Raw genomic sequence first — 21,676 nt, forward strand, 5'->3', positions numbered from 1 at the left:
ATATCAAGTATCCAATACTCAATTTTATGGGATCGAGTACAAAATCATATAATAGGATTTGATATGTGAACTACGTATATACTCAATTAGTACACAATTTACTTTTTAGGGTGTTTTTAAAATTATATTTAGGGCTAATATTATCGTGTGATGTATGACGTGCAATATTTTAAAACGAGAGTCAATACCGCAATTTTGTTTTATTTTGTTTACAATGGAAGTTGGTGACAAAATAAATCATCTCCAAATATGGAGATTTAGATATAGACAAACATACAAAGAAATCCTTAATCGACAAACATGGTGCTCTCATATCTTCTCCAACTCTTACATAGGCCGGCCGCACCATATCTTATCTTGAATAATTCCACACTGCAATATAACACAATAATAGTTTAGTATATTTATTTTTTATAATAATCATTTAAATCAAAGAACTTGATCAAATTATGACAAATCCTATAAAATTTTAAAATAAAAAGTATTAAATGAGAAATTTTAATTTTCACAGTTGTCACCTCCGTAATAAAATAACAATCTTTTTTATTAATCATTCAAAATGCCCCTCCCTTAGGCACGAGTTGGTATCACGATTTTCCCTTCTTATCGAGATAAATTTGTGATAATTTGAAGGAAGTCACTGAATAACTGATAATACTTAAAAAGGAACACAAACTTTTGAGGTTAAAGTTGATGGCTTATATTTCTGTCGGGAATTGTGTCTCTGTTTGAAAACCTCGCTTCATTAAAATAAAAATAGAAAAAAAGATTATACTTCACATGCATAAGTATAACTATAAAAATTCATACTGTAAACGGACAAAAAAAAAAAAAATTAAAATTCATGATTTAATCCGTTTTCAAACTTTTTGCGACTGAATTATCGATTAAAAGAAGATGAAAGTGTGTGTTATTAGTTATTACTAACCTGAGACAAAATTATAACGAGGCGCAGGCCAGAAAATGGCGCGGCTGATTCTGGACAAATTGGAAAGAATTTCGACAAAATAAAACAAAAACATGAGCGTTATGACGAGCGGCATGAGCGTGATGCCGACGACGAAAGCGACGGAGATCCCGATGAAGAGCAGCCGGGGATATCTGGTTCGGCGGCGGCGGCGGCGATCGGAGAATGTCGATGAACATCGAGCACAGCTCCTGTAGAGCTCTTGTTTGCTCATCGTTTTCACTCATTTCTCTTTTGCTTTCCCTCTCTCTTCAATTATGAGATTTGAAGAGGGAAGAGGGAAGAGGGGAAGGATGCATGGTGCCTGCTACAGCCATGCCGCTTATATTACTAATATTTGAAACTCTCTCCGTCCCCAAAGAATATGCATTTTGGGTTCGTCGGCACAGATTTTAATGTAAAATTGATAAAGTAAAAGAGAAGTAGAGTGAAAAAGTAATTAACGTATTGTTATTGGAGATTGAGTCTCACCTTATTAGAGTGAAAAACTTTCCATAATTAGAAAATGCATATACTTGTGGGACGGACTGAAAAAAAGGAAAGAATGTATATTTTTGTGGGACCGAGGGAGTAATTTGTACCGAATATAAGAAGGACAAAAATTAAATAATAAATATTGTTGTATGATTGAAGAATTTTAGATAAAAAAATTTGATGGATTTTTATTGGATATATATATATATATATATATTAAATACTCACACTAAACATGAAATTAGAAAATGTGCTTGGAAAAGAAAGACATACCAAACATTTTTCGAGCACATAGAATGAATGTATTGTACTATTACCTTGGTTAGAATTTTATTTTCAAGTACTTCTCAAGTGCAACATTTAAAACTTCCAAGAAGGAAGAAATCACGACCGGTAATATAATTCCGAGAATCATGTCATCGGAAATTCAAATTAAATCCGAGCACACCTGTGGTGCTTGTATAAAACTTCAAGAATTAGGCAAAACTTGGTGATTTTATTCTTTCGTCCATTTTCATCGTTAGTTGATTTTATATTTTTATGTGTTTGTTCCATGATTTTATATGCTTGGTCGTTTTTTTATTATTGGCAAATAAAATTTAAAGAAAAGGGAAATGGTGATCCATTAAAAAGAGCTAAATAAAAGGCTGAAATTAGCCCAATAGCCCGTTAGGACCAGGCCAGAAATGATTCTTGTATTGAATTCCGCTTCTCCCCCAATTTCTTTTCTTCGAAGAAATTTTCATTTGTGCAAAAAACCCTAGAAATCTAATTAATTGGTTTATGATATCACGAAACGATCAGTCTTGATCTCCATTCAGTGGAATTAATCGTATTGGAAAGAAAAATGGCGTTGACTAATTTCATACTTACTGTGGCCGGAGTGAGCGCCGTCGTGCTGCTGCTGCGGAGCGATGTGAAGCAGTCCGCCACCATCTTCCGCCGAAACGTCCGCCAAATCCGCAGCTGGCTCGAGGAGGAATCCGCCTCCGCCGCTAAGTATGCACCGATAGTTGCTTTGTTTTCTACGAATTTTATTCATGCCGTTTTTGTTAGAATTCGTTTGCTACTGTGATCTCTGTACTGCGTAATCCGGGGAGTGTGAGTGCAAAATTTCCTATCTTTTTTTAATCGTCTACTAATTTGAATGAAGGCGAATAAATTCGAATATTTCTGAATTCTAATCATTTTAAATGTTTTTTTTGGTATTGATTCAATGTGATGCTGAGGAAAATTTCTTTTTTTGTTAATGGGTGTTAATAGAATTTCAATTTAATGAAGAGCATTAGATATATTCCGGCTCAGTGAGTGACGCATAAGAGTTGTGCGTCGTTATTAATGAAACGCACAACAGTTATGCGTCTTTAGGGAACGACGCACAAAGGTTATGCGTCTTTAAAGAATGACGCACAAAGATTATGCGTCTTTAAATGACGCACAAAGGTTATGCGTCGTTAATGAATGACGCATAAGGGATATGCGTCGTTTAAGAATGACGCATAAGAGTTATACGTCTATAAATCGGGCTTAAGAGGGCAGAAAGCTCCCAATTCACAGACAGAAGCAGCGGAGCATCGCGAAGAGGCGATTTTCTCGACGATTTTCGGCGATTGGAGACGTTTTCCGACAAATTTCAACCAAACTCCAAACATATTTCGGTAATTGTCCTTCCATTTGGCTACATTAATCAATTATTGCTTAATTTGAGGAGCTTTTCCCTAATTTAGCAAAGTTAGGGTTTATAATGAAATTGAAGAATTTATGGTCGATTTTTGTTATTGTGTTGCTTATTTGTGTTGTTTTGTTGCGTATTTGTGTGTTTCACATGTATGTACGGTCAATTGTATAAGTTAGTGGTTCAATTTGACATTGTATACACTAAGTGTAGAAAATAGATATATTCTTGTGCAAAAATGCAAACATTGTAGTAATCTAATGATAGTATATATCGGGCAAAATTGTAACATTAAAGTTATATAATGCTAGTATCTCTTGGGTGAATGTTTTGAAGTAGATGGCATCTGCAAGTTCCGAACAACAGTTATGTTATGGACCTGAGGATCCATCACTACTGTTTCATCAGAACGAACACATTTCAGCCTCCTTGTTGGCGAATGGCACAACAAATGTGTTGAGAGTTCGTAGGACGGAGAGTAAGGTTTGGGCACTGCTAATACATGAAAATGTGATGTATTGGCTTGATGTATGGGGGTTCAGAGGCGTGGTGCAATGTGGAAGGCCGATGAGGATGGACAATGAGCTAATAACTGCCTTGATCGAGCGCTGGAGGCCTGAGAGACACTGTTTCCACCTTCCAGTTGGTGAGGTTACTGTAACCTTACAGGATGTGCAAAGCCTGTGGGGTTTGAGAGCAGGCGGGCATGTTTTCACTGGCCGTGACTACCCTGTTGGATTTGAAGATTGGCCAAGCAAGTGTAGAGATTTGTTGGGATGGATACCTGACGCAGAAACAGAAACGAAGCACGGTGGTTTGTTGATGACGTCTCTGATCCACCAAGCGACGATGCCGTTGGGTGATGGGCTGCCTGAGTATGCTTACATCCAAAGAGCACGTATAAATGCTCTGATCTTGTTAGGGGGGCTTATTTTACCGGACACCACAGGGTGCAAGGTCCCCTTTATGTGGTTAAATGCCTTAGACGATCTGGAAGATGTGGCTAATATCAGTTGGGGTAGTGCTGCTTTAGCATACATGTATCATTATTTGTGCGAGGGTCTGTAGGCAGACAGAGAAGAGATGTGGGTGGACCTATGGTTCTCTTGCAGCTGTGGGCGTGGGAAAGAATGCCTACATTGAGGCCAGCCTTCTTGATATCGCCTATGCACACGCTGTATACCCCGTGTGGAGCCAAGTAATGTTTTTGTTTAAATTAACTCACATAATTATGTATTTTGTTAATAACTTTTGACATTAATATTATGTATAGGTGGCACGGAGTTACTGAAATTGGAAATGCTCCCCGACATTCAGTAGCTCATTATCGTGATCAGTTATCACTGATTCGTCCTGGCCAGGTGAAATTTATTTGTGTTGTCTTAGTTAATGAATTTACTTACTATAGTATGAAATTAATCGTGGTTTTTATTTTATTTGTTTGTAGTTTGTGTGGACACCCTATGCAGACTGTATCCTCCCTGAGCACTGCATCGATTCGACTGCATCGTACTTGTGCGATACTTATTTGGTGTGCTGGTCATTTGTCGAGGCACAGGAGGCTGGACGCGTTTGCCGACAATTTAACCGCTACCAGCGTATTCCTCAGTACTGTGATAGGATGCTACATAGCTCCGGCCATTTGAGTAAAAGTCACCGCCGTGGGAGGAAGGGCGCTGATTGGGCTAAGGTACATAAGTTCTTCATTGATGAATGAGACTTGCACCACGATAGGTTCCAAGCAACTTTTGACCATGCCACGGCGACAATGGATGGTCGCATTAATCCGGGCTATATGGCGTGGTACAATAGGATCACCGTGTCGTACCTAGTTCAACCTGGGACACAGTCAACTGAAGGGATGAACGAGGCAGCCCCTTCTAATTTATTGGCGGTATGTGATGTTTTTGTATATAAAAATGTCTTTAGTTTAAAGTTTGTATTGCTCACCGTGGTATGATGTCATTTGTATTTGTGTTATGTAGGTTGAGACCCTTCAGGGGATATGGCATTTGACCTCTGAACATGACACAGAACCTCGGTTACGGCAGATTCGAGACATGGCTGCTTCGGCACTTCGTGTGATGAACCATGCTGATGTGATGGAGTATCCATCTTCTCAACGGCGAAATGTGGTCATGCCGCCACGCCCACCAACTTCTCTTCGTCATGGACTGCCGGGTGTCCGGACGGGTGGGCACGGGATTACACGACAGCATAGGTTGTCGCAGCAGCAGCAGCCGCAACCTGAGTATGCGGTACCAGAGCCCTTGAATCCGGAGTACGATCCACCAGGATGGTCTCAGTTGAGTGGTGCAAGCCACGAGCCCACGCAATGGGGAGCACTCGTGTCATGTGATTCATTCTTTGGCGGTGTGTCTGATTAGGATGCAGCTCAACCAGGACGTGATACTTACTTTCAGAATTATCAATTTATGGATCCTGTGGGGGAAGAAGAGGGTCAGGAAGAAGAGGGTCCGGAAGAAGAGGGCGGGGAGGAACATGACGAAGTAATATTCCGACCACCGACCGTGGGATCCTCACGACCATCAAGTACGATTGGGAGGGCTATGCACATATGTTGGTAGTTCTGATGATGAGACAGAGCCACAACCTGTTTCGTGTTGAAAATCCCCTGAATACATTGTGCATAGCCCTCCCAATCGTACTTGATGATCGTGAGGATCCCGCGGTCGGTGGTCGGAATATTACTTCGTCATGTTCCTCCCCGCCCTCTTTTTCCCTGCCCTCTTCTTCCCCCACAGGATCCATAAATTGATAATTCTGAAAGTACGTATCACGTCCTGGTTGAGCTGCATCCCAATCAGACACACCGCAAAAGAATGAATCACATGACGCGCGTGCTCCCCATTGCGAGGGCTCGTGGCTTGCACCACTCAACTGAGACCATCCTGATGGATCGTACTCCGGACTCAAGGGCTCTGGTACCGCATACTCAGGTTGCGGCTGCTGCTGCTGCGACAACCTATGCTGTCGTGTAATCCCGTCTGGACACCCGACAGTCCATGACGAAGGGAAGTTGGTGGGCGTGGCGGCATGACCACATTTCGCCGTTGAGAAGATGGATACTCCATCGCATCAGCATGGTTCATCGCACGAAGTGCCGAAGCAGCCATGTCTCGAATCTGCCGTAACCAAGGTTCTGTGTCATGTTCAGAGGTCAAATGTCATATCCCCTGAAGGGTCTCAACCTAGATAACACAAATACAAATGACATCATACCACGGTGAGCAATACAAACTTTAAACTAAAGACATTTTTATATACAAAAACATCACATACCGCCAATAAATTAGAAGGAGCTGCCTCGTTCATCCCTTCAGTTGACTGTGTCCCAGGTTGAACTAGGTACGACACGTTGATCCTATTTTACCACGCCATATAGCCCGGATTAATGTGACCATCCATTGTCGCCGTTGCATGGTCAAAAGTTGCTTGGAACCTGTCGTGGCGCAAGTCTCATTCATCAATGAAGAACTTATGTACCTTAGCCCAATCAGCGCCCTTCCTCCCACGGCGGTGACTTTTACTCAAATGGCCGGAGCTATGTAGCATCCTATCACACTACTGAGGAATACGCTGGTAGCAGTTAAATTGTCGGCAAACGCGTCCAGCCTCGTGTGCCTCGACAAATGACCAGCACACCAAATAAGTATCGCACAAGTACGATGCAGTCGAATCAATGCAGTGCTCAGGGAGGATACAGTCTGCATAGGGTGTCCACACAAACTACAAACAAATAAAATAAAAACCACGATTAATTTCATACTATAGTAAGTAAATTCATTAACTAAGACAACACAAATAAATTTCACCTGGCCAGGACGAATCAGTGATAACTGATCACGATAATGAGCTACTGAATGTCGGGGAGCATTTCCAATTTCAGTAACTCCGTGCCACCTATACATAATATTAATGTCAAAAGTTATCAACAAAATACATAATTATGTGAGTTAATTTAAACAAAAACATTACTTGGCTCCACACGGGGTATACAGCGTGTGCATAGGCGATATCAAGAAGGCTGGCCTCAATGTAGGCATTCTTTCCCACGCCCACAGCTGCAAGAGAGCCATAGGTCCACCCACATCTCTTCTCTGTCTGCCTACAGACCCTCGCACAAATAATGATACATGTATGCTAAAGCAGCACTACCCCAACTGATATTAGCCACATCTTCCAGATCGTCTAAGGCATTTAACCACATAAAGGGGACCTTGCACCCTGTGGTGTCCGGTAAAATAAGCCCCCCTAACAAGATCAGAGCATTTATACGTGCTCTTTGGATGTAAGCATACTCAGGCAGCCCATCACCCAACGGCATCGTCGCTTGGTGGATCAGAGACGTCATCAACAAACCACCGTGCTTCGTTTCTGTTTCTGCGTCAGGTATCCATCCCAACAAATCTCTACACTTGCTTGGCCAATCTTCAAATCCAACAGGGTAGTCACGGCCAGTGAAAACATGCCCGCCTGCTCTCAAACCCCACAGGCTTTGCACATCCTATAAGGTTACAGTAACCTCACCAACTGGAAGGTGGAAACAGTGTGTCTCAGGCCTCCAGTGCTCGATCAAGGCAGTTATTAGCTCATTGTCCATCCTCATCGGCCTTCCACATTGCACCACGCCTCTGAACCTCCATACATCAAGCCAATACATCACATTTTCATGTATTGGCAGTGCCCAAACCTTACTTCCCGTCCTACGAACTCTCAACACATTTGTTGTGCCATTCGCCAACAAGGAGGCTGAAATGTGTTCGTTCTGATGAAACAGTAGTGATGGATCCTCAGGTCCATAACATAACTGTTGTTCGGAATTTGCAGATGCCATCTACTTCAAAACATTCACCCAATAGATACTAGCATTATATAACTTCAATGTTACAATTTTGCCCAATATATACTAGCATTAGATTATTACAATGTTTGCATTTTTGCACAAGAATATATCTATTTTCTACACTTAGTGTATACAATGTCAAATTGAACCACTAACTTCTACAATTGACCGTACATACATGTGAAACACACAAATACGCAATAAAACAACACAAATAAGCAACACAATAACAAAAATCGACCATAAATTCTTCAATTTCATTATAAACCCTAACTTTGCTAAATTAGGGAAAAGCTCCTCAAATTAAGCAATAATTTATTAATGTAGCCAAATGGAAGGACAATTACCGAAATATGTTTGGAGTTTGGTTGAAATTTGTCGGAAAACGTCTCCAATCGCCGAAAATCGTCGAGAAAATCGCCTCTTCGCGATGCTCCGCTGCTACTGTCTGTGAATTGGGAGCTTTCTGCCTTCTTAAGCCCGATTTATAGACGTATAACTCTTATGCGTCATTCTTAAACGACGCATATCCCTTATACGTCATTCATTAACGACGCATAACCTTTGTGCGTCATTTAAAGACGCATAATCTTTGTGCGTCATTCTTTAAAGACGCATAACCTTTGTGCGTCGTTCCCTAAAGACGCATAACTGTTGTGCGTTTCATTAATAACGACGCACAACTCTTATGCGTCACTCACTGAGCCGGAATATATCTAATGCTCTTCATTAAATTGGAATTCTATTAACACCCATTAACAAAAAAAGAAATTTTCCGTGATGCTGATTGAATTTTCTGACCAATTTTTTGGAATCTGATGCCGACTACATTGATTATCACAAATTTGCATACCTTTTTGTTCATATTAAGCAAGCAACTATGATGAACTGCTGCATGATGTTCTGGAATAGAAGGTGTTAGAATTGGACGAGGGATATGAATTTCCAATTTTGGATATATCTTGTGAGCTGTTTTTTTCTTGTAAGCCTAAATAGAAGCAAAGTTTTTGTTTTGATGTTATTACAGGGAAATAGAGAAGAAGGCAAAACCCAAGGAAATTTCAGAGAAAGATATCCCCAAGAAAGACTAAGCGTTAGGTTCAATTTACGTCTAGCACAGGTGATTCTTTTTAATGTTTCTATGTAGTTTCATGTGAAATCTCAATAAATCCTTAAGCACATCTCCGAAATGAATATGTGCTCTTTAAGAAATCTTTAATGTGGTTCCTGCATCCTGTTGCTAAAATATTTGTAGCTCCCGTCTTTGTCTTTTGATGATCGTTAGCGTCACAACCAACTTAGCTTTAATGTGTAGATTGTAGAATCTATGGCAGAGGAAGTGGAGTTTGCTGTTGAGAAATGCAATCTTGTAATTAGTACCTCTTTTTTCCAAGCTGGTTGAGTTTTGGTGTTTTACTGCGACTTTAACTGAGTTGATCAATATGAGTGGTTTTACCTTGGCCTCGTACCTATCTATGTTCCCATGTTTCAGGACTGCTTCAGCTCTTTATGCTCATCACTTGCTCTTAGTTTCTTGTTACATAAATGTCACGTTCAAAATCATGTTTTTAATTAGTAAGAGTGGCATGTTCAAAATGAGTCGAGTAGATATGAGCTTCGTCACTGGTCTTGTTGTGTCGGACGACAGAGGTTCGGTTTTTTGTAATGTAAGTATAATACTTGCTACTCCATATTAGATCTGGTGGTGACAGTTAACAGTGGGTGATACGCTAATTTATGAAACTATGAGTACAAGATTTTACTATTAGTTACACATATTGTTGCAGTTAATATATTTTTACAGTTTTAATATACTCCCAACTGTGTTGAAACCACTCTGCATATGTAACATGGAATACTTAAAGTACGAAAACATGACTATTTCCCCCTCAATTTAAAGAAAATCATGTCTAAAACTTCTGCATGGGCAGGTCGATCAATTCTACCGTTGGTTCGTGAGCACCTTCGGGAAATTTCGTAAATCGTCCTCCGCTCCCTTGGTAGCTTTGTCTCTGGACTAAATCTTCTCTTGCTATTGTGCGACTTCCACAGCCCAAATTAAAAATGCCTATTCCAACGAAGCGGTGACGACTGACGACCTTCTTTGGTCAACTAGTTTCGACCCTATGAGTTTTGTTTTCTGAATCCGATACTAGAGAATGAGTGTGATCTACAAAGTTAATAATAGTAGTAACATTTATTTAAATTTCTACAAATACAATATTTTGACAATTTTAATTTTTAGAAATTGGTTTCTAATATCATAAATTTTGCACAAATTCTGATTTTTTCCATAAACTTTAAAGTTTGTGCCGTAAATTATGAATTTTGCACATATTTTGTATTTCCCCGACCCGACCCGAATTCTAATTTTCAGAGAAACATTGTTCCAAGTTGGTGTATGTATAAGCAGGAATCGTGATTTTCTTCCTCTAATTCACCTTTCACAATTAACACCTCTTGTTTTCGCACTGTAATTGCTCCCTCTCAATTGCGAATTTATTCAGGGATTGTCGTTGATTTCTAACTCCGTTCAGGTAATCTCGACTGCACACTTAAATAGGTTACATTTTTTGTTCCTTTTGTTGGAATTAATTTCTGCAATGCAAACCTTTGCTTCTTGTTGCGCGAATTTCTTCAAATCAACAATGGAGGTATAGATAAAAGTTGGTGTATCTATAAGCAAGAATTGAAGTAATTAACAGAGGTTTTCTTTTGCTCCTCCTTGCTGCACGAATTTCATCAAATCAACAAATGGAGGTATAAGATACAAGTTGGTGAGTATAAGCAGGAATTGAATAATGGAGGTTTTCTTTGGCTTTTTCTTGCTGCACGAATTTCTTCAAAGAATTTCAAATTCTTAATATTTTGTTTTATTAAGTTGTTTCATTTTCAGATTTTGCTTTTAGAATTGTGTTTAAAATTCAGCCGAACGGGAAATGTCACATGAGCTAGCCGGGTTTCACTCTTAACCCGCCATGTGAAATGACTACCGACCTTAAAGTTTCCAACTTAAAAGTTTATGGGAAAGATCAAAATCTGGGCAAAGTATGTGATTTCAAGAACCAATTTCCCTTTAATTTTTAATTCATATAAAGAGAGTAATCATCAATAGTTTTCCCACTATTTTTTCTCTCTTATTCTACCTTATATACGAAAAATAACTTTGAATAGTGTATAAGACACATATTCAAACGTTTATATTTTAAACAATATTTGGAAACAATATTTGGAAACAATAACTTTGAATAGTGTATAAGTTCATAACAAATGCAGATGAGAAATATACTAATTTTCTTTTCATTCACATAAGAATAATTTGATGTATGGATCGAAAAAATCAAAGAAAATATTAAATGATAAAAATTTACTAAAAGAATTAAATAGAGAGAGAATTATTAAATGAATTGAAATTACTATCGGCTGAAATTCAGTTGTCATTTCTTCGCAGCTCTCTAATGGAGAGCGTACGAATTTCCTCGTCGTCTCTGCTTGCTTCGAAACCGCCGATTAACAGTTCTTCAACTGCGTTCTCCCCTCGACATTTCTACAGGTTTAGATTCATTTTTGGTTGAATTTGTAGAGGATTAAACCGATGGCATAAAATTAGCATTTCAATTCTTCCAATTATCACCTGCTTCTAATTTGATTTTATTCGCGCGTACTCGTTTGGCTTAATTGCAGCTTAAATTCGAAAAGAATTGGTGCGTGCAGAATTGCATGTGATCATTCCTGCTTCGAAGTGAGTATGGAATTTCCTTGTAGTTTTATTTCATATTTCCCTTTATTTTTTGGATGAAATGCTTTGGCGTTTCCCTTCTATAAATTGTTGCAATTAGATGCATATCATGCATTTGTGTTTTACTGTGTCCGTAGTCCGTACTTTGTTTGGAACTTACTACTAGTATTATTTTGTGGTGCGTGCTATTGGTTCTAGTGAAAAGTGTGTCTGATTTTGTTGCGACTTCTACTGATATTGATTGATTTAGGTGATAGTTTTGAGATTTCATGATTTTAGTTCGTTTTCATGAGAAAATAAGGGGTTTACTAGTATGTTTTTTCCTCCCTTTGTTCGTTCACTAAATTCTAATGTCGAAAATATTTGCATACCATTTGTTTAAACTGATTGGATTCCTGATTTAATTTCTTTTCAATAGCACTCATATTTTTGCCAGATCAAAACGAAAATGCATTGGTTTATGCTTGTGTATACGAGCGAGCAGGAAAGTTTTATTCAATACCATTCAGTTGCATTCCATTAATTTTCACTTACTAGTAACTTGATGGAGATCTTGAACTGTTCTGGATTTGTTATTATTGATTTTCTCGTGTCTTGTGTTGCATGTAATGTGACCTTTTCCCTGTTGGCGTATCCATTTTTCTGCTGCTTAATTTTACCATTTCTTGTGTAGCATATTGGTAAAGTGCGATCCACTTTCTGTTCATCAATGCGGGCTTAAATTTTGTTTTGTTGATTCCTCTGTCGTTAATTGCAAAGTACGGCCATTAATGAAAGATAACGATTCCCCTGTCCCCTATCAGATAAAGAGCGTCACTTATCGACCTCCGGGAACTGAGGTTGATCTTTTGAATGGAGTCAGCTTCTCCTTACCTGAGAAAAGGTGCCTTTTCCATTGTGGAGCCTATTATCTATTTGTCCTTTTATCTTTTTGCTCAGTTTAACAGTCATATAAGTTGCTATTTGGGACTCAAGCCCCAAGAGTTAGGAGAACCAACATAAATTTTGTGAAAAAATCATTGCTGCAGTTTCGAGTAATGTTTCGTCAGCTGTAGATACATGTAAAAGTGTAGCTATATAATTTTTGGGTACTCCACCAAAAGAAAGCTTATTCCAGGTTTGTGTAGAACTATGAGACTAAGCTTAATAATATCTCTATAGGTTGGCTTTCTGGCAAATTTAAGCTTCGTTACTCTTGAATTGTTATTGTTTTCTACTTTTTATTTATTTCTTGATAGGTCTGTACCTAGAAGTTGACGAAGCACTCTAAACAGATTGTATTTTTTCGTGTTATACTTGTAGTTTTGGTCTGATATTTGGACGAAGTGGAAGTGGGAAAACAACACTTTTGCAGGTTTATTTCTTAATTGATGACTTCTCTTTTTCAAGCTAAAATTATGCATTTCAGTATTCGTCTACTGTTTTTTTTCCCACATGGTTGCCATCCCAAGCAGCTGATTGCAGGACTAAGTAAACCAACATCAGGCTCAATCTATGTTCAAAGATATGGTGAAGATGGTAATCCAAATCAATGTCCCACACTGTTGCAACCCAGAAGAGTTGGTATTGTTTTCCAGTTTCCGGAAAGGTATATATTACCCTTTCGGCCTTTCGTAAAGTTGTCTATCTACACTTGATAGAGTTTTTTTTGGATATATGTTGCTTTTGGAAAGGATCTTAGATTTTGAGATTATATGTAATGCCAACTCATCCGTAACGAGAGAGGGGGTCAGTTTTACCATAAGATTATTCTGCTGTCATTCTTTCTTCCTAGTTGAGTGTAATAATAGACTTTTGGTTGATTGATGTTTGCTTCGTTTACTTGTTTCTGTTCTAAAACTATTGGTTATATTTGTAGGCATTTTTTAGACAGTTTCATGGTGACATTTCTTTTTTTACTTGTATGCCTTTGAATCTCAGAATATCTAAGGTAAGAGATTGGTGTAGGTTTTTCATTGCAGACAATATTCTTGATGAAATTATATTTGGGTGGCCAAGACAAAGAGCTGGCCTGCAATTGAGAGAGATTCTTGCTTCAAGGCTCCAAAAAGCTATGACCTCGGTATCAATTTTAGGAACAGCAATTAACATATGCACTACATCAGTATTAGTATTTTTTCTCAGCTAGATGGAGATGTTTATACATAATCCTGACCAACCTCTTCATGCATGGAATCTATCAGGTTGGGCTAACTGGAATCCCTTTGGACAAAGATCCCCAATCACTGAGTGGTGGATACAAACGTCGGCTTGCTCTAGCAATTCAGTTGGTAAGATTTTTCTTCTGCACTAATGGCATGCCTGTGCCATCAGAAAATAATGATTGCATGTCATTGCTACGTTCATGATCAATTATCTAAGTATAGAGGCATTAAAATAGCTTTATTTCTTCTGAAAATGGTTTCTGCATACAAATAATCTAATTCACCCCACATAAGAAAAGCCTGATATGCTCTACCTTGGCCCTAATAGCAGCAGGGATTGCTAGCCAGTTCTAGCTCTGGTACCAAGTATCTAGGCCACAATGGACCAAGCATATTTTTGGCTCAAGGCTTGTCGTATTTTTAGGTTTACTAGTAAGTAGAAATGTAACGGTTTGCCTTAATTTTTCAATTGTGTTTCTCAGGTTCAAACCCCAGACCTATTAGTACTGGATGAGCCTCTTGCTGGTCTAGGTATGAATGTACAGTCATAGTATTTGTTATGTTCTTAATTTTTTCCTGAATACTTGGTTTTCTTTACCATGCAATAAAATGTTAATTTGTGATATCAATTTTAACCCTTCAGCATATTTTCCTATATGAGGTGCATTGATCATTGAAGCATATCAACTTTTTATGTCCTTTGGTCAATATTATCTTTCTTATTTCTGCATTTTATATAGTTTCTTCTCCTGTTGTCTTTCCATTCTAAGAAATTCAAGCACTTCTATAAAGTTTAAACTTTATCTTCTAATCTTTGTATCATTACCTCATGCCCCACCGGTCAATTTTTAATTGGAACTCTTTCTTTCATTGACTTTTCCATTTCTATTATGGTCAAAATTCATCTACCTAGATTGGAAGGCCCGTGCAGATGTGGTTAAATTGTTGAGAGACCTGAAGAAGGAGCTGGCGTTGCTTGTTGTCAGCCATGACCTTAAGTAAGATTATAGCTACATTTTCAACTGCTAATTGCATTTTTCTTCTCTCTTTAAGAAAACTATCTGTTTTTCCAACATATTGAGTAACATGCGAAGCTGTATCCTTTTGAAAAAGCCCTGAACATCTGCTGTTTCCCCATGTGAATCCTCCCTTATGTCTCATCATACTTGCCATTCACATGTAAATGATAATAACAATCCGACACCTTTTATTCTAAAAAAGTGGCACTGGTTGCTATCCACAGCAGTATCACAAATCCTTCACTTTAGCATCCTTAAGCTAGCTGGTTGCTATCCATGTTGTAGGTGAACAGAGAGTCAGATCATTATGCATTGAAGTAAATGAATGTTTTACTCTGTTAATGCATTATTATGTTAGATCCAACTTTTGATTCTTGTTATGCATCTCCAGAGAGTTGGCACCTCTAGTAGATCAGTCATGGAGGATGGAAATGGGTGGAATACTGAAGAGAGAATGCCTGCCTATTTAATTTTGTGTCGTCACCTTCTAATCAACTAATGTTGCTGTAATTAAGGTACGACAATGGAGGTTCTAATTCTGTGCATAGTCTCATTTCAAGCATGTTCAAATTAACTGGAATGTAATGTGCAGTGTAAGTGGTCTTCATAGTAGTTCCCATGATGATCACCTCATACCAAACCAGAATCTTTTGAAACATTTGACATGCAAACGAGAATGGTAATGGAGATCTCAAATATGATATCATTCTATGCTTTCTATACAATGTAATAATCACACAAACACTCAATGCATTGAACATAATAGCTTTTAGTACAAACATTTATTGTTTTCGAGAACTGAGATACAAATAGAACGGGATACAAATAGCGTTACCATCTGCTAGCATAGCACTTCACTGTAGATCAAACTGGCTAGGAGAAACATACATAACCGAGCAAACTCCACACATGACAGTTGCTATTGGATAAAGTCGCAAACATACATACCCAAGCAAGCTCCACACGTGATAGTCGAATTAAACGAGGATGCCCACCTTGATTTTTGTGTTTTGCTCCCTACAGCTCCAGGACCACATCTTGTAATTTAGATGCCCAAGACAGGAAAAGAAAAAGAGTCAGGCAACTGTATGAGATCAAGTACAGAGATTCCATAACTGATGCTAATACTAATGCATGTTATTTCATATTTTAACTTACAATCAGAATCTGTCTTAATCCAGTGCCCTCCATTAGCTGTTGAAGAACCATTGCAGATATCATCTGAACATAGTTTCTTAGTGCTATCCCTCTTTTTTCTGGCTGCTGGACCGACCATCTTATTTCCATAATCTTTATAGGGTTTGTGTTTCTCAGCCATCTGTTCAGGGTGAACCTTCCGTTGCAGCATTTTAAGAACCTGCATCCAAATCCATTAGTGGCAACTGGCAACTTAATCTACTGTATAAAGTTTCAAAACGTATTCTCTGAAAAATTTCATTTCATTCTCAAATGAGCCCTCAGCCTGAGCAAGCAACAGGTGTTAAACATGTCTAAATTATGGTCGTAAAAGTTACTCAAACTGACTGTTGGTTTTTGTTGCTGCAAGTGATGATTACCTGAAACCCATAGGAGCCAAATTTTACGTAGGATGTTTAGTCAACCTGTCGCAAGTGTTTTAGAATGCAGAATATCTTCTGCTATACATTCTTTATGCATTAGCAAATAAATATGTTGCAAGTTACATGGTTCCAGTTTGTTGATGCCTATAAATTTCAGTCACAAAACATGAAAATTATTATCTTGCATTTATACATCCCCTATCATGCAGCGATTGTGCTATGAAATAATACCTGCCTCTTCTAATTACTACTATTTGTGCAAGAGTTTTTATTGCTCTAACAGAATCTTCATGCATCAGAATATAAAATATTTGAATTAGAATGCCATAATGAGTGATTGTTTCATTTTCATTCTTCATAGTAAATTATCTACTTAATTCAGACAAGAGTAAGTAAAATAATTTACTAAGAATATCAAATCAGGTCATAATATTTTGGAAATACTAAGATGTTGTGGAACTTAGACATGATTCTAATAATTTTGAAACTAGAAAAAAGGAAAGATAAAATACTAAAAATACTATGCAACAAACTGCAGTTCTAATAAATGAGCAATTTAGCATGTTTTCTTGTGATGACTTTGTAAAGGAGTAATAGTTTATGGTATTTGCTATTGAATTGGTGAACACCAGAACAGAAAAAAGTGGTATATATCTTTAGGCTGATGTAGTAGGGATAAGCTGACCTTAGAGATTTTTTTCTTCATTGAGATAGGCACAGTAGCTTCATCCTTAGAAGTGGCTGTTGAGCTGCTGGATGAAGAATGGAACTTCTTTACCACTTTCTTTATGAAACAAGTGACATTTCTTTTCCTCAGGTGCTGTTTTCCTCCTTTGAATTCCCTTGCTTGATCATCATGGGCTATCATATTCCTCTTAAAGAGATCTTCAAGGGATGTCTTTTCTTTTCTTGTATCATTATTTGTCTCTGCAGCTTCAGTTGAATTGGCTAAAAGATAATTTTGGAGAGGAAAATCTATGAAGTGGGTCTGACAATCAGAATCTTCTCCGTCTATCGGCTTATTGCTGAGGGTTATAATGCTAGCGTAGCTACTCCGTCCAGATGTCTCATTGGCTAACTCTTTATCCTCAGCTTCAAGAAACTTCTCAAGCTCACAGTTTATTAGCTGGATATCATTTTCTGTTATCTCTGTCCAATGATCAGTCAAATCTTCGGAAGGCATTGGCAGGGTTGGGGTTGGGGGATCTGTACCGTGTAGTTCCATGCCAAAGGTGCCAATTGCAAGAAACTCAAAAGGGTCGAGCAATTCCTCTTGGGAGATCTGTTCAAAATCATCATATCCATACCGGTTTGAAGATTTGTGAAAGTTTGTTTTCGAGTGAGACAAATTTTTTATTGGTTCTTCGTAATAGTTTTGCTCATCAAACAATGTCTCCACTGAAAAACAAGCACAAGGGTTTCCTGAAATCATAACAAAAATGACAGTCTTGTTAGCAAAACCTACCTTGTACTTTTGTATTCTGTAGCATGGATGTCACTTGTGTTAAAGGGAACCGAGCTACTAGATAACTTCTCCAACTAGGGTATGCAAGGGTAGGAGTTTCCTTAATTACAACACATATTTGCAAATTATGCTCAGCTCCTTGTGTTGGCAGTTTTAGGCAAATTGAGTCTGTCTCAAATAAGTCAGAATGGTATGCATTTAAACTCTCATTGTTATATGCTTGAACTCTAGTTAAACTCAAATAGCACGAGTGAGAGAAGATTTAGTGTCCTAATCTATTTTGTGCTTCATTAAACAAGGATATCTGATGCCGCTTAACTTACCTATTATGGAATTCTTCATTGGCTCCATGCTGTTGTGCGTTAACTTACGATGCATCCAACCTAGGAACTGTAACAAAAGACAAAAGTTAGAATTATTTCATCCTAGGGGTTCTTGTCATTCCATCAAGACCTAGGAGTTCAGGACATACCGTCATATTGAGCTTTCCTGTGAAAGCAGGATCAGAGATCGTTATCTCAGAAAAGTAACTCAAGACTGAAAAGGCTGTGGGTATTAAATAGATGAATCTTTTATTAGAGGAGGATACCTAGAAGTCCTTATATAGAGGGACATATTGAGTTCCATTTCGTCATCTTGTTTTAAATGGGAAGAGTAGAGTGCCTAGAAGGGTCTAAGTTGGATTCAGCAGAGAGGGAACATTGGAAAAATTCCAAGACTATGGTTGGAAATACTTTGTCAACATTGTATCAGTTGATAGATGGACCTCAAGACCCACATGTAGATGCTATATTTTCCATGAGCATATATGATTTCTCAGAGTTGGTGACATGGCGACTATAATGTAATTTGAATAGTAATTTTGTACGTGACTACGTTTTGTTATCATGATGATTTGACATATGTTGTGCACGTAAATGAAAATCTATGGATCTGCTAGCCACGTGGATAATAGGATTGGCCATGGGGAATTGCTTGCTGCATACTCTTTTCCAATTAGTTTATTCTGGAGTTGTATTGTACCACAGTAGTTGGTAGGGCTACACAGAATGATTAGATACCCATACCAAAAGTAGTTGATTTGTGGTCAATATGTGAGAATGTCTCATGGGTTAAGGCAAATAAGATGGTATCATTACCTGGATAAAAACTCATATTACGTGATATATCTGTAAATTTGATGGTGTTTTGGTGTGTTTGGATCCGGTTGGTTCATACTTCACACAAGACGTGCCCTTCTGATTGTGTTTTTTGGAAACCCAAATTCATGTAATATTACATAAGATGACAAATCGTAAATGTGTGTGAAATCTCAATAGTCGTCCTTGTGTCAACGCTTCGCTTATACATGAATAACACTAGTTTACGCAGGGACAAGAACAGAAGCATCCAGTAGTAATTCCTGGCCACATGAATATTGCTAAAGAGGTTATTTAAGAAGTCCATTTGGCAATTACATGCTGAAGAGAGAGTGGCACGCTAGACAGCTGTGTGAATGTAAACTACTGTTCTGTTCCATCAAAAAAAATATTTTTCAGCTGATAACCACAACCATGCACTGCCCATGCTCAATGTATAAAGGTACATATCCTTTATTTGTTGTTATTGCCTTGTCTTTGCTTCCTTGCATGAAATTTAATCTGATTTCCTTATACTATTAAATTACTACTTGAGAATTGTTATCTGTAGAGTTTATTGTAGAAGTTTTCTTAAGCTGATGGCCGTCTATGTGGATTGATTGGTACTAGTGTTTATCGAGGTTCTCAAACTAAATGCCCTAGCCTGCCCTTAGGATATGATGTTAAACCACTCTATATTCTTTTTTTTCTTTCCATAATTAATCTCGTATATCATATCAATACCATTAGAGGCGTATGATTTCAAACTGGATTGTCATAATAATGTGCTTTACCCTGTTTTAAATGGCAATCTGTGATGGATACGACAACTTGATTTTCATCCCATCAATTAGTGCTGATGCTTTTGGACTTTTATGCTTGACCATACTTTGACGCCTTATTGTGAAATGCTATCTTACAAATGTTAATCGTTATCAGTAAGTTGGGTAGTCATATCTTGTATTATCGTTGTGAAATATTTGGCTCAATGCTCTCTCTCTCTCTCACACACACACACGAATCTCATGCTCGTATGAACTACATATCATGACAGGTTTGCTGTACCTCATCCATTCAAGCGTCAACACTTGAAATATTTGGCTTAATGCTCACTTCTGTCACATTGTGCCTGCTAGGTGTATCCTAGTTTCGCTCAGATAATCCTAGTTACCGAGCTAGGTGTATGACAGGTAGAGTAATCGAGAAAAATTCCACCATGCAAGTTCAATATAATATTGTCAGCCGCAACAGCAACTTGCTATAGGCGGATAGTGACTCCACAGGTTGGTAGAAAAAAAGTCGATTCATGCGTTCCCCAACGTGTTTCTGTCTGGTATACGTGTTATAGGTCCATTATTGTAGTTATGGAACTGGTGAGACAAATATTAGCTGAATTAAGCAGGCATGGAAGACTCTCGTTTTCAGCTACACTACAAAAGGGTAACAAACATAAAATGTTGCCTTTTTTGGTTGGACAGGAATGAGTAGGAGTAGAGGGCTAGGGGGTGAAATGATGAACAAATCCCTACAAACACTAGCCTCCACCTTTGCTAGAATTCTGTACTCACATGAACTTAGCGATAATAAGAGAGTTGTGGCTGTGGCTCCCACATTGTGTTGCTAGTATTGATTTTCTATTAGATTATGATGCACTTATCTCTTTCAAGTCTGATAATTTTGTGTGGTTAACCACTAATTTTCTTGTGTTAAGTGATTGTCTTCTTGTGTCTAGCTTTATATTTGCTGATTAGATTAGTTTAGCGGTGCTACACCTATAAATTATATTGGTCCCGCTACTAGACTTGTCAAGTGGGCCAGTCTTGAGAAATTGAACGGATTTGGACTGGGCTCAATAGTCATGTTGGGCTTTATGGGGCCTTCTTGTAAACGCAGGATCAGCCTGTGCCCAAGGCCATTAGACCCCTGGCCAGGGCCAGCCCAATAATGGCCAAATTAAGTACTACAGTACTTCCTCTGTTCGCGATTAGGAGTTTCAGTTTTCGGTATGAGTTTTGGGAAATGTGAGTTGAAAAATCAGTGGAATATGGGTCTCCTTCTATTATATAGTTTTAAACTGTGTTTATTTACTATTTATAGTAAAAAATGAAACAAGATTCTATTAACATATGAATCAAAATGACAAAATGAGAGTCAGTGTGTTGGACGAAGGTAGTAATTTGCTCCTCTGCTTTTTTGAGTTCATTTTGCTTCTATAAGCTTCTATGAAAGCAATTTAAAATCAAACTCGACTCTGTTAGGCTTACTTACCAAATCGGTTGGGTTTGGGCTGAACTGGGCTTAAAATTAAAAGTCAGGTTGGCCCAGCCACTCAGACATGAGCCTTATGAGGGCTGTGTTAGGCTGGGACTGGCTCACTTGACCAATCTCTACCTACGAACATACTCCGTCTCTAAACGATTATCGTTAATTGGAATATTATTGACAAATGATGCCAAACGTTTCATTTTTATCACTGACCCAAATCCTCTAGTTATGCTCTATGACCACCAGTTTGTGCTATTGGGCTTCTTGGCCCAACTATTGCATTGTACTCTATGATCTGGTTCTCTCACTCATAGAGTGAAAAGAGCTTTTTATGGCTTTTTTATGACAAAAATATGTAAATATAAATTAATGTTTAGGATCAGG

General features: G+C 38.2%; 3 protein-coding genes across 9 annotated transcripts; 2 read left to right on the forward strand and 1 right to left on the reverse strand.

Annotated features, from left to right (window-relative positions):
- The first annotated feature begins 2,099 nt into the window (after positions 1-2,099).
- On the forward strand, positions 2,100-20,716 carry LOC121793036 (ABC transporter I family member 11, chloroplastic-like). 6 transcript variants are annotated; one of them, XR_006048981.1, is made up of 15 exons: positions 2,100-2,440; positions 9,011-9,103; positions 9,915-10,520; positions 11,435-11,536; positions 11,668-11,725; positions 12,526-12,605; positions 13,025-13,076; positions 13,177-13,310; positions 13,670-13,784; positions 13,906-13,992; positions 14,349-14,397; positions 14,780-14,864; positions 15,277-15,400; positions 19,281-19,490; positions 20,082-20,716. XR_006048981.1 is itself a non-coding variant. In XM_042191228.1 (12 exons), exons 1-11 carry the CDS (start codon positions 11,006-11,008, stop codon positions 15,353-15,355), a joined length of 867 nt encoding a protein of 288 aa, XP_042047162.1. In that variant the 5' UTR covers positions 10,950-11,005; the 3' UTR covers positions 15,356-15,400; positions 17,262-17,396. The 6 variants fall into 6 exon arrangements, 1 of the variants encoding a protein (XP_042047162.1); XR_006048982.1 differs by lacking the exons at positions 2,100-2,440; positions 9,011-9,103; positions 9,915-10,520 and adding an exon at positions 10,581-10,760; XR_006048980.1 differs by lacking the exons at positions 2,100-2,440; positions 9,011-9,103; positions 9,915-10,520 and adding an exon at positions 10,938-11,031 and having other exon boundaries at positions 14,798-14,864.
- On the forward strand, positions 2,447-4,210 carry LOC121793037 (protein MAIN-LIKE 1-like). The gene is made up of 2 exons (XM_042191229.1): positions 2,447-3,099; positions 3,428-4,210. The coding sequence occupies exon 2, from the start codon at positions 3,456-3,458 to the stop codon at positions 4,182-4,184; it is 729 nt and encodes a 242-aa protein (XP_042047163.1). The 5' UTR covers positions 2,447-3,099; positions 3,428-3,455; the 3' UTR covers positions 4,185-4,210.
- On the reverse strand, positions 15,563-19,265 carry LOC121793035 (protein LAZY 1-like). 2 transcript variants are annotated; one of them, XM_042191227.1, is made up of 5 exons: positions 18,382-19,265; positions 18,233-18,299; positions 17,130-17,866; positions 16,044-16,242; positions 15,563-15,922 (listed from the first exon to the last, which is right to left on the reverse strand). In XM_042191227.1, the coding sequence occupies exons 1-5, from the start codon at positions 18,385-18,387 to the stop codon at positions 15,903-15,905; spliced, it is 1,029 nt and encodes a 342-aa protein (XP_042047161.1). In that variant the 5' UTR covers positions 18,388-19,265; the 3' UTR covers positions 15,563-15,902. The 2 variants fall into 2 exon arrangements, with proteins under 2 accessions (XP_042047161.1, XP_042047159.1); XM_042191225.1 differs by having other exon boundaries at positions 15,563-16,242.
- Positions 20,717-21,676: the final 960 nt, after the last annotated feature.

This window comes from Salvia splendens, chromosome 2 (assembly GCF_004379255.2).
Source record: "Salvia splendens isolate huo1 chromosome 2, SspV2, whole genome shotgun sequence".
Taxonomy (NCBI): domain Eukaryota; kingdom Viridiplantae; phylum Streptophyta; class Magnoliopsida; order Lamiales; family Lamiaceae; genus Salvia; species Salvia splendens.

What these genes read in the sequence shown, in the direction of transcription:
- LOC121793036 (XM_042191228.1), top strand. Translation starts at nt 11,006, where the DNA reads ATGGGAAAGATCAAAATCTGGGCAAA. An exon ending in GTGATCATTCCTGCTTCGAA is followed by an intron (nt 11,726 to 12,525) that starts GTGAGTATGGAA and finishes GTCCCCTATCAG; the next exon opens with ATAAAGAGCGTCACTTATCG. An exon ending in TTGCTCTAGCAATTCAGTTG is followed by an intron (nt 13,993 to 14,348) that starts GTAAGATTTTTC and finishes TGTGTTTCTCAG; the next exon opens with GTTCAAACCCCAGACCTATT.
- LOC121793037 (XM_042191229.1), top strand. Translation starts at nt 3,456, where the DNA reads ATGGCATCTGCAAGTTCCGAACAACAGTTATGTTATGGACCTGAGGAT.
- LOC121793035 (XM_042191225.1), bottom strand. An exon ending in AATGAAGAATTCCATAATAG is followed by an intron (nt 17,867 to 18,232) that starts GTAAGTTAAGCG and finishes TTATGATTTCAG; the next exon opens with GAAACCCTTGTGCTTGTTTT. An exon ending in TGAAGAAAAAAATCTCTAAG is followed by an intron (nt 16,243 to 17,129) that starts GTCAGCTTATCC and finishes ATTTGGATGCAG; the next exon opens with GTTCTTAAAATGCTGCAACG.